This window comes from Moschus berezovskii, chromosome 27 (assembly GCF_049115385.1).
Source record: "Moschus berezovskii isolate FMDL1 chromosome 27, NW_MosBer_1.0, whole genome shotgun sequence".
NCBI lineage: Eukaryota > Metazoa > Chordata > Mammalia > Artiodactyla > Moschidae > Moschus > Moschus berezovskii.
The window spans coordinates 29,174,614-29,187,487 of record NC_142486.1 but is presented as its reverse complement, the minus strand read 5'-3'; the positions used below and the strand labels follow the sequence as shown (position 1 = coordinate 29,187,487).

The window sequence follows — 12,874 nt, the reverse complement described above, 5'->3', positions numbered from 1 at the left end:
AATGAAAGAATTCATTCTAATGCCGTTTCTTTCACATCTCAATTAGATACTGTTGGACAGAGAATGTTTCTTTATGTATGATATTGGATTTCAATTTCAAAAGAAAATTATCAAGCATTTAAGTAGATATTAGATGACATCCTGCAAATTTGGTAGTAGAATTTCAGAATAGAAAGAGTATGTACTCTATCAAAAATGTTCGTGAATATTAAGTTAAAATTTTTGAACACTTTTTCTTTCGTTAAGATTTTCTTAACTTATAATTTTCTTAATTTGGAGGAATGTGTGGGAGTTTAAGGTGAGCATAATGTCAAGGAATAATAAGTTTGAAAAAAAAGTTTAATATGAGGAGCAGATAATAGTGCATGAAAATATTTTAAAACTTTATTTTTAAAGAATTTTCAAATCATTAGTGCTAATGTTCAGAGTTTGTATATCTTGCCATTAAAAGGGCATTATGGTACTTGTGTCTTAGAATTAATTTGCTATTAACAGATCTTATTTTATATGAATAAATAATTTGGAATGGAAATTCATAATTTTGAAAAAATCTGAATCATTTTATTATCCCATAGCAAAATAAGTCATTTTATATGCAAATTCAACTACCTAACACATCCTTTTTTAAAAAATTTCTTTATATATATATATTTTTAATTATATATTTAATTGGAGGCTAATTAATTTACAATATTGTAGTGGGTTTTGCCATACATTTACATGAATCAGCCATGAGTGTACATATGTTCCCCATCCTGAACTTCCCTAACACATACTTTTGAGATCTGCTTTAATTGATGTGAATATAGTCATTTCAGCCTTTCTGGGCATTTTGTTGCATGACCTGTCTTTTTCTGTCTATATACTTCCACCCTATTAATGTTTTCATATTTAAAAGTGACACTTGACATTTTTAGACTTTGAAAAATCCATTCTGTCAATCTTCCTCTTAATCATTGTGTTTGTTAGTTCATTTACATTTAATATCATTACCAGTAAAGTTGAATTTAGGTCTGCTGTTTTACTGTTTGCTTTTGTTTGTCCCATCTTTTTCTTGTTTCTCTGTTCTTTCTTAAATTGAATGAGTATTATATAGAATTCCTTTTTTGATATTCCTATTGGCTTTTTATATTCCTATTGGCTAAAACTGGATTTGTTTGTTTTTAAATGGTTTTTCCAGGAATTATACAACCTTAACTTCTCAGTCTGTTTCAAATTAAAATCATACAACTTCCTTATAATGTATATAGAAATATAAAAGTGTTGTAATGTGATTACCCCCCCATCTTTTATACTATAATTGTCATAAATGTTATATCTACATACATTATAAACCCAATAACACAGTGTTATAATATTTACTTAAAAAGGTAATATTAAGGAAATCAAGAGGAAAAAGCTAGTATATTTATCTACGTGTTTACCACCTCTGATGCTTTTCATTCCTAAGATCCAAGTTTCTATGTGATGTTACTTCCCTTCAGCCTGAAGAAACTCTTTTAGCATTTCTTGTAGTGTGTGTCTGCTGGTGACGATTTTGCCTTCATTATTAAAGGGTATTTTTGTTGGGTATGGAATTCTGGATGGACAGTTGTGAATACTCTGGATTCTCTAGAATAAGGTTCCCTCTTAGAGTATTATTTTATTTTAGCAGGCTGTTAACTTTGCTAAACTCACTTTTGCAAACTCTTTATCTTTCCAATGGTGAGCAGCAGGTAAAATCTCAGCTCTTCCCTTTTTGCTTTTAATGAAAGGAGTTAGGAGTTTGTCCTTCATGTGCATAATTTAGGGGTCAGCCAGAGAAGTGGGCAGTTTATACACAGAATTTAGAACCTCCTCCTTTATGGGTCTCTCCTTTTTGAGAACTCTTTTAGTATATAGTGTGTCAAGAGGTGGATCTGCATGAACATGGTCAATTGACTTGCAACAAAGGTACAGAGACAATTCAATGGAGGAAAGATAACCTTTTCAACAAATGGTGCTGAAACAAAAAGATATCATATGCCAGAAACAATAAGTTGTAATTCATATATCGTAGCAGATATAAAAGTTAAACTCAAAGTAGATCATGGACTTAAATATAAAATAATAAACTATAAAACATCTAGAAGAAAACATAGGAGATCATCTTTGTCATCTTGGGTTAATCAAAGATTTTTATGTGATACATAAAAGAAAAAAATGGATAAATTTGGCTTCATAAAGTTAATAACATCTGTTCTCTACAAAGCACTGTTAAGAACACAAAAAGATAAGCCAAAGACTAGGGGAGAATACAGGCATACCTCAACAATATTGCAGGTTTAGTTCCAGACCACTGTGGTAAAGCAAATACTGCAATAAAGCAAGTCACACAAATTTGGGTTTCCGTTTACACCATACCATAGTCCATTACATGTGCAATAGCATTATGAGTGAAAAGACAATTGATATATCTTAATTAAAATTTTTGTTGTTGTTGTTCATTCTCTAAGTCGTGTCTGACTCTGCCACCCCACAGACTTCAGTACACCAGCCTTCCTTGTCTTTTACTGTTTCCTGGAGTTTGCTCTGACTCATGTCCATCAAGTTGATGATGCCATCCAACATCTCATCCTCTGTCGTCCCCTTCTCTTCCTGCCCTCAGTCTTTCCCAGCATCAGGGTCTTTTCCAGTGAGTCAGCTCTTCACATCAGGTGGCCAAAGTATTGGAGCTTCAGCATCAGTCCTTCCAGTGGATATTCAGGATTGATTTCCTTTAAGATTGACTGGTTTGATCCCCTTGCTGTCTAAGGTACTCTCAAGAGTCTTCTCCAACACCACAGTTAAAAGGATCAATTCTTTGGTGTTCAGCATTCTTTACAATCCAGCTGTCACATCTGTATATGACTACTGGAAAAACCATAACTTTATACGGATCTTTGTCAGCAAAGCAATATCTCTGCTTTTTAATACATGGTCTGGGTTTTGTCCTTTCTGGCTTTCCTTTCAAGGACACCTTCGTGGATCACAGCCTTGTTGTGGTGAAGGGGCTTGTGTAAGTCAGTGAAGCTATGAGCCATGCCATGCAGGGCCACCCAAGATGGATGAGTCACAATGAAGAGTTCTGGCAAGGCATGGTCCACTGTAGGAGGAAATGGCAACCCACTCCAGTATTCTTGCTTGGAGAACCCCATGAGCAGTATGAAAAGACAAAAAGATAACAATACCAGAAGATGGTCCCCACAGGTCGGAAGGTGTCCAGTATACTATTGGGGAAGAACAGATGGCAATTGCTAATAGCATATTTTAGTAATAAGTATTTTCCATAGGACTGGAAAAGGTCACTTTTCATTCCAATCCAAAAGAAGGGCAATGCCAAAGACTGTTGAAACTGCCATAGAGTTGTACTCATTTCACTTGCTAGCAAGGTAATGCTCAAAATCCTTCAAGCTAGGCTTCGGCAGTGTGTGAACCAAAAACTTCCAGATGTACAAACTGAAGTTAGAAAAGGCCGAGGAATCAGAGATCAAATTGCCAACATTCGTTGGCTTTTCCCATAGAAAAAGCAAAGGAATTCCAAAAGAAGATCTGCTCCTGAGAAACCTGTATGCAGGTCAAGAGGGAACAGTTAGAACCCTACATGGAGCAACAGACTGGTTCAAAATTGGAAAAGGAGTATGTCAAGGCTGAATATTGTCATCCTGCTTATTGAACTTCAGTACAGAGTACATCAATGCAAAATACCAGGCTGGATGAATCACAAGCAGCAATCAAGATTGCTGGGAGAAATATCAATAACCTCAGATATGCAGATGACACCACTCTAATGGCAGAAAGTGAAGAGGAACTAATGAGCCTCTTGATGAAGGTGAAAGAAGAGAGTGAAAAGCTGGCTTAAAATTCAGCATTCAAAAAACTAAGATCATGGCATCTAGTCCCATCACTTCATGGCAAATAGGCGGTGAAAAGTGGAAACAGTGACAGATTTTATTTTCTTGGGTTCCAGAATCACTGAGGACGGTGACTGCAGCCATGAAACACTTGCTCCATGGAAGGAAAGCTATGATAAACCTAGCAGTGTATTGAAATTAGACTGCTGCTGCTGCTAAGTCACTTCAGTCGTGTCCGACTCTGTGCGACCCCACAGACGGCAGCCCACCAGGCTCCCCCATCCCTGGGATTCTCCAGGCAAGAACACTGGAGTGGGTTGCCATTTCCTTCTCCAATGTGTGAAAGTGAAGTCGCTCAGTCATGTCTGACTTGTAGCGACCCCATGGACTGCAGCCTACCAGGCTCCTCGGTCCATGGGATTTTCTAGGCAAGAGTACTGGAGTGGCTTGCCATTGCCTTCTCCGTAGAAATTAGACTAATGGGCCTCATTTCAGTATTGCTGTATACTGGGGAATAGGGAGGCCGAGAGAGAGAGAGAGAGAGAGAGAGAGACGGGGCAGTGGCCATTGCTAAAGCCATCAGAATGTATAACATTTATCAGTGAAGGTGGCCATCTTATGTGGCACCCCAGAATAGTTTCAGCAGTAATATCGAAGATCACTGACCATAGATCACCATAACAAATTTAATGATAGAAAAGTTTGAAATATTTCAAGAATTACCCAGCACCACAAAGTGAGCAAATGTTGTTGGAAAAATGGTGCCAATAGACTTGCCTGAGGCAGGGTTGTCATAAACTTTCAAGATTTGTTTTTTTGTTTTTAAATGTAGTATCTGCAAAGTGGAATAAAGTAAAGCACAATAAAACAAAGTATGCCTATGTTTACAAGTCACATATCTGATAAAGAACTTTAGTCCAGAATATGTAAAGAGTTCTTGAAACAACAATAAGAAAATAAAACCACCTATTTAAAAAGTAATGGAAGATTTGTTCAGATACTTACCTGAATAAGATAAACAGATGACAAATAAGCACATTGAAATATGCTGAACATCATTAGGGAAATGCAAATTAAAACAAGATACCACTACACACCCATTAAAAAAACTAAAATTTTTAAAACTGGCCATAATGAAGTGTTGGCAAGGATGTAGACCAACTAGAATTTTCCTCACTGCTGGTAGGAATGTGCAGTGGCACAGCCATTTTGAAAAATAGATTTAGTTTCTTTAAAATTTATGCATGCAACTGCCATACAGTCTAGCCGTTTCACTGCTATTTATTCAGGAGAAGTGAAAGCAGCTATACATATAAGAACATTGATAGCATCTTTATTTGTAAGAGTCAAAAACTGGAATTAACTCAGATGTCCATCAATAGGAGAGTGGATGAACACGCTGATATAGGATGCTGCTGAGCAGGCAGCCTATCAGATACTTTGCCATCACCTGATACTGACCATCATCCTTTTAGCTTTCAACTTTCTATACAGTTTTCTTTCTGCCTGCTGCCCAGTCCCTAAGCCAGTGTCACTTATTTAGGGCTTTAATTGTGGCTTTGGTACTTCTGTTACCCAGTTTCTGTATTAGTCAGAATGAGCCAGGTTATGCTGTGGTAGTAAACAGTCCCACATCTCACTGACTTAAAGTTTTGTCTCTTTGCTGTGAACTGTATGTCCATTGTGGGTTGGCTGGGAGTTGAGTTCCCTGTTCTCACTCTGAGACCTAGGCTGATGGAGGAGTCTTTATCTGAAACATTGCTGGTTGCTGGGAATGTGGACTTAAGTATTAACACCAATAGCTGTTGACTTCCTTTGATGCATAGATAAAAAGTATCCAAAATACTTTTCAGTATTTATTTACCTAGGTACACATGGTTTTAAATGGGAGGTATATTATTCCTGTATGTTGGACAAGGAACCTGAATCCAGAGAGGGTAAATAAATGGCAGTTGCCACACAGCAGTGAAACGACCAGAACTCAGGGTTCCCATTTTAATACTTTTGTGCAGATCAGAAAAAGAAATGTACCATCTATTCACATGTTCTTTATTTTGTCAGTCTATCCAGCAGACCACATTTAAGTGGCGTCTCATACCTGCTGCTGCTGGTGGCTGGGACACAATGGATCACACAGGGGCACTGGACACCGAGGATGAGCTGGGACCTTTAGTGCATCTAGCTCCAAGTCCTCAAAGTGAAGCCGTTGCCCACGAATTCCAGGAACTCTCCTTGCAGTCCAGTCAGCACCTGCCTCCTCTTAACGAAAGGAAGAATGGTGAGTTCAGCGTGTGCGTGGGAGCTTGCCTTTTTGTGAGCCAATGTATCCCTCTGGTAGTAATTTGTTGGTCAGTTCCACTGGGCAGCCTGTTCCTGAGGAGAGAATCTCAGAGGGGTGCTGGCTGGTTTTGAGTAACAGGGTTTCACGTGCCATTCAGTTCTTTCATCATTTCCCCAGCATCTCTGGTAGTAACATTATCTTTGGGAATAAGCTTTAGGTTCAACTACTTTAGCACAAGCAGAAGGTCTCAGGCTAGCGTAGCATTGGAAAGCAGCTTTCTGCGCTGACTCCAGGGAGAATAGACTGGACTTGATCAGATTCTCCTGCCATGTTCCCTATCTCCAGTGTGCTGCACCTTAACTTAGAATTGCCAGCATTTGTGCTCTCCATGATCACTAAGAAAACAAGAATTTCCTGAGTATTTTTTATATTAATGAGGATAGGATATGGCCATATTCTCAGTCGTCAGCTGGCTCATACTTGTATACAAAATGAATAGTTTCTGTTCTTTGTTACCGGTTCAGAAAATTCTCTTGATTAATCAGAGACATTCTGGAGTCTCCAGAAGGCACAGTACTGTCAATTTTTAACAAAAATGAATAGAGATAGATGAGATACATCTATTGTATAGTACTTAAAACATAAAAACTAACGAAGTGTTAAAATTTACCAACTCACTAAGCATATATATCAAAGGGCAGAATTAAGAATTTCAACTGGATTTGCCACACTTCCATAGTTCTCATGAATCTTCCATTCTCAAATGTGTATCTTAAATTTCAGTTTTAAAAGCCAGAAGAAATAAAACTTGCCCTGTGGAGCACTTCCTTAGGTATCTTGTTACTTATCTTTCTGGGTTCTAAGTGTTTCCTGATCCTTTTCAAGTAAAGGCCTTATCTTATTCAGGAAAATGGGTTTAAGACACTGCTATTCTCAACTCTTCAGTACCTGGCTTTGGGTGGGGTGTCCTTATTCTCCCTTCCAACAAGATATCTGATGTGTATTGGGCACAACCCTTGTCTGTGCAGTTGGTATAAAGCAGCATCTTGCTCAGGCCTGTCAAAGCTGTCTGGAAGCTGGTTAGGTGGTAATGGCTTTAGAACCTTCAATCATTTAGGAGCCTAGCTTTGTCTTAGACAGTAAGGTAGAATATAACCACATTTACTGAAACATGACTAAACTGACCACATTTACACAGTATACTTAGAGCAGTATCATATTCAAATTATTTCCGTCAAAAAAAAAAACCAAAATGAGTTGAACTTGTATAAAATTTCAATAATATACAGTTGCTCAAGAAAATAGTCATATGTAGCAGAAGAGGGAGGTGTAAGGGGATAGTTTTTCCTTTGTGGGAATTTTACTTGATATAACTTGCTGCATTCCCTTGCAAGAGTGTTCTCTTGAATATTTATGCCTGAACATAAGGTAAGCCCCAGATATGAGCTGGTTTTCCCCTTATAAAGTTTTAGAGGGAGGGAGATGAAATGGTAAAAATTTGAATTTATTAATTTAGTTACATGTATATAATTAACACCACATATTATGAAGCAGTGCAATAATATAGAGGATTTGCTTTATTCACACTCATATCTCATAAAATCATCTTGCCTAAACTCTGTGTATCTGTGTGGTGTTTTTATCATCAGCAGGAACCCCCCGGCATCATTCGTGCAGCACTGAAATCCAGGGCGCATCTTCATTTGTGTGTCTCTTGTTTGAATTACACCGGTTTTTAGATACATGCACGATCTGATACTGAAGGTTTTATGTCTAAACCACAAGTACCATTTACAGAACAGCGGGGCTGTTTTTCCTGTGTCTTACAGTGTTGTATTTGTAATCACTCATGTTTGATTTGCAATTGGTCATAATATTTTATGAGGCTATAATTTCTGTTATAGAATTTAATCATCTTTTTTTTTTTTCTGAGTAGGTAATACATGTATCTGGTTTAAAATGTAGGGGATATCAATGACTAAACAGTGAAAAGTCAGTTACTCTCCCAGTCTTTTCCCTCAGCTACCCAGTTACTTCTCCAGAATTAATTGCTCTTACTTGTGTCCTTTCTGAGAGAATGGTATTTGACTACCTTTTTAAAAGCAATGTCTGAAAATCTTCTTTCTTTGTAACAACAGCCAACACTTCATTTTAAGGTTATCTGGAAATAATGTGTTGGTTCTTTTCTTCCTTTTTTTTTCGTCTGATTGTATTAAAACACTTCTATAAACAGACTAAAACTAGCTTCTAAGGAAGTTGATTTTTAAGCTAATCCGTTTTCCTCAAGTACTTTTTTGTTCAAGATTAAGTAAATGAAAGAGCATCTCATTATACACTGTGTAAGGACTCAAATATGGACTGTCTCCTCTTTCTTAATATGTGACTTCAGAAAGTTAAAAATCTTACCTTATATTCAGGCATGTTATACTCTAATTTCAAGCTTATGAAATGTTAGCCTAATTTGCATATACATTCCAAGACATAAATGAATTGTTGTACAGCTGTCAAAAATATAGGTTTTTGGTGGGACTGTGAAGAGAGTAGAACCACATCAAACAATCTATAGGTAGAAAAACCATACCTTTCTTACCTTGGTGATTTTTTAATGTTTATTCTTCATCTTTTTAGGTCTTCTTAATGCCATCTTTAAATCATATCGTGTACAAAACACAGATGTTAGTCTCAAAATTAATAAAAAGTACTATATTGGGCTTCCCAGGTGGTACTAGTGGTAAAGAACCTGCCTGCCAATGCAGGAGATATAAGAGATGCGGCTTCGATCCCTGGGTTGGGAAGATCCCCTGGAGGAGGGCATGGCAACCCACTCCAATATTTTTACCTGGAAAATCCCATGGACAGAGGAGCGTGGCAGGCTACCGTCCATAGGATTGAAACTAGTCGGAGATGACTCAAGCAACTTTAGCATGCATAGCACTGTACGTTTAGATATTCTGAAATAATCAAATATAGATTTTGTGTTTGTGTGATTATGTTTTATTGTTGTTTGCTGAGCTTTTTAATTTTGCTTGTTAGAATTACTTTCTTTTGGAGAGGAAATGAAGGTATTTCAATTTGGGGTTGGTATGTAGACAGATTGTATCACTAAATAGTTTGTAAATAAACTCTAAGGAAAATGAAGTTGATACCTAAGTACAGTAATGAGTCTAGGATCTTCCCTTATTTTTAATTAAAACTTACATTGGCAGTGGTAGTGGAGTGACAGAATATTCCCACTGCTGGGGTAAATATGAAAGATAGTAAAGATAAGCTAGGGCTTTCCTTTCCCCTTGAATGTGGGCAAAATATTTCTGAAGTTAATGGCATTTCAACAGTAAGTGTACTGTTTAGGCAATTGACTCTTCCCAACAAGACAGTCTTCCATAAAGGAAAGTAGATATACTTTTACTAAATAATGTACCTTTACTAAAACAATGCATGTTGTTCAGTTGCTAAGTCATGTCCAACTTCTTGCAACCCCATGAACTGCAGCATGCCAGACTCCCCTGTCTTTTACTGTCTCTCAGAGTCTGCATACACAGGAAAATTGAGCTTTGTTTTGACATAATATGTACATAATAGATCCATTTTCATGTTTCCGTGTTAACATTCCTTTAGATGGTTAACACTGAGAAAAAGAGGAATTTCAGTCAAAGGGAAAGTTAGTTCTTTTATTGTTTATAAAAGAAAGCTTTAGGTGCTCTAAGGTGAATTTCACTTTATAAAAGCAGGGAAAGGCAGAATAGATGGAAACAACGTACTTGAAAGAGCTACAGCTCTTTGTCTATGCCCACACTTAGATGAGACCACGAGGAAGAAACTTTTCATTCATAAGGTCATTTAAGACTGGTAAGTGTGCTGGTTGGTGAACTTAAGCTTTTAGCTCACTACCAGCATTATCACAGAGTAAACCAATAAGTTGACATAGATTCCCCCCTCATAAAGAGTTCCATATTTTAGTACTTCTTTGCATGTCTCTGAAGATCTCATCGTGTTAACATGACTATAGACATGCCACAGGCCAGCTGTTATTATCATGTCCTGGGAAAATGAGTATCTGCCACCTTTCCCTTTCTGTATTAGCAGGCTTTTTGAAACTATATGTACTACTAAATAGTCACTGTGTTTTAGGCCTTCATAGAGAAGAGTGACTTATTTGTTATTCTTCCTTTAAACTTTGGTATCATTGGTCACTGCACTTATTAGGTCTTTGAGCTTGTGGGCTCATCTTGAAAACTTTTTTTAAAGATTTTCCATCTGTTAAATGGGTCACACTGAACAGTTTTAGATTTCACTTGTTCTGTTCCAGATGACCACTTATTAGAGAGAAAATAATTTATTCCAAAGTTAGGAATTCAAGGTGGCTCTTTACATTGGATTTAATAGAGGTATTAATACAGAGGCAAACAGTCTGAACTTTGCATGGAGCCCAGCCAAAGGAAATTGCTCACCTTGTACCATAGAAAATAAGTTGTATATGTTCACAGCTGATCTTTTCTTTGGGTTTTACTTTGAAAACAATTCCCCACACCTCATTAACCTTTAGACTTACTGTCAGTCTAGGTGTTTGGAAGAGCGCAAAGGTGGTCAGGATTTGTCTTGTGTAAAACCTTGTTTTTTAGAATATACACCAGCTGATATGGACTAGTAAAGGTTGGTGAAAGAAGATAGTTCTGTTTTTCTCTGGCGCAAATAGCGAGACATGAAATTAGTGTCACAACTAGGAACGAAATAATTGGATGCTAAATAGCCAAGACGTGAAACTGTGGGATTCTTGCTTTCCCTTTCTATAACTAGAGGTAATAGAAATGAATAATTTTATGTAAAATTGTTTTGTCATTGACTTTATAATTAACATATTTAGGTTCTTCAATATTTGAAACAATTCTCAAGGATATTGATAAACATTCTGATACATTTATATAGTAAATTTCTTTTCCAACTCTCAAGAGTTACTGAGGAGTACTTGGACTAAGAGAAACATATATTCTATAACTAATTTTCCTTAGTTTTTGTAATATTTTTAAAGTTAGTCTTTAGGACTTACGCTAAACACAATTAAGAGTTTTAAAGTTAGCCAAACTTCCGGGCAGCTGCAAGTGAAATTCTTGAATAATTGTGGCAGCTCTCACTCTTTGTTTGTGACAGTTTCTTGGAACCTTCAAAATGAAAAGGAAGCCGTGTAAGTAGCTTAAGGGTGAGGTCCTCTCTTTCACAATGGTCTTAATAGTCTCCTATTAAACAGCATGTTTTGTTTCACAGTATAAATAAGCACCTGTAACCCTGTCCACCTTCCTTTTTCTCCCGTGGATTTCTTATTTGGATAGTTTTGCTGTTACTGAGAGTTTCGTTTGCTTCAGTATTGCTGGACAGTCCCAGACAAAGCATACGTGGAGGGAGGGTGGAGGCTGGACGTGAACTCACAGCCTCCCTTTGTGGCCTGCAGTGTCAGAGCACTAACATAGGAGTGCTGTCGTTATCATTATCACCAAGGGGGTGGGTGAGACCTACTGCAGTTTCAGAAATGCATCAGCAAGACTACAGGCCCCAGTTACAGCACCCTTGAAGCCTCATTTTGAGTTATTCTTCCAGTCTTAAAAATTGTGTCCTCTTGCAGAAATTCCTTAGAAATGTCAACAGTTCACAGGTATTATAAGTAAGCTTTAGAACATAGTAGTAATTAGCAGTTTAATCCAGTAGGAGACCTCATTATCTTAAATCACATTTATGTAAGATTTTTACAAGACTTTTCTAGAGTCATATAAGTACATTTTTTCTTATATATGTTTGATAATTTTTGTAAAACTAGAGTCCACCATATGATGTATATTAGTCACTGGAGCAGTGAATAAACTGAAATCAATTTATTAAGAAACAGTCTTTCTCCTGTCCCTCAGAATGTAATTTTTTAAAAGAACATATGTAATATGAATGATTAATTAATAAATGTTACTCAGTTATAATTCCCTATCTACTTAGGTCTTTCAAGGCTACTTGGAATTGGTTAGTTTATAATCAGACCTTTTGCTGGGCCGAGAGACTTTGTTGAAATTAAATCAGGGTTCTTTTCACTTAGGTCTGACCCTAAACCAACCATAGGGACCTCCTCTAGCTACAAAGGTAGAGAAAGGTAGATAAGGGATGCCTGCTCTCTACCATAACCTGATAAATATAGAGTATTCTAGAAAAAAGTGACCTGTGATTTTTTTCTTTGTTATTTTAAGGCATCAGTAATGAAGTATTATTGTGAAAGAAAGCAAAAGGACAAATATGTTGAAGTAACAAGTGAACTGTAATTTTCTCTTTGGTTTATAGTTAATAATCACCCAGACTAATTACCAAATATCCTATCCAGTGTTTATCTAACTCCTTTAAATTAATCCACACTGCTGGCTACCCTCACCTGCCGCCCTCACTGTTATTAACAGGAAGTGTAGTCTTTTGGGAGTCAGGCCTCCAGTCTCCTCTGCTGACTCAGTCTGTGAGCATGGGTAAGTCTCGAGCTCTCTGTGTTGCGGTTATGCCCATTGTAATTGTAATTTTCATGTGGTAGCTTTCAGCCCGTGTGTCTTTCTCTGGCTGCCCTTCCTCGTTACATCGTGTGTTCTTATATCTCATTATCACTTTCGCCTTGTGCTGTTCATTGGGCACCTGAAACAGAAAGAATGGAAGATGACTTCCATCTTGGCTAACCAATGGAATTTTCCATAGATACGAATTAGGAATGTCGCTGTTTTACTATGTT

The 12,874-nt window shown here is 37.1% G+C and overlaps 1 protein-coding gene across 6 annotated transcripts in view; it reads left to right on the top strand.

Annotated features, from left to right (window-relative positions):
• Positions 1–12,874, top strand: part of MRTFB (myocardin related transcription factor B) — a 295,702-nt gene that overhangs the window by 152,915 nt on the left and 129,913 nt on the right. For all 6 annotated transcript variants that reach the window (XM_088833187.1, XM_055409522.2, XM_055409524.2 and 3 more), the window contains one exon: positions 5,913–6,129. In XM_088833187.1, the coding sequence (XP_088689313.1) occupies positions 5,976–6,129 (154 nt within the window). In that variant the 5' untranslated portion in view covers positions 5,913–5,975. The remainder of the gene's footprint in view (positions 1–5,912; positions 6,130–12,874) is intronic.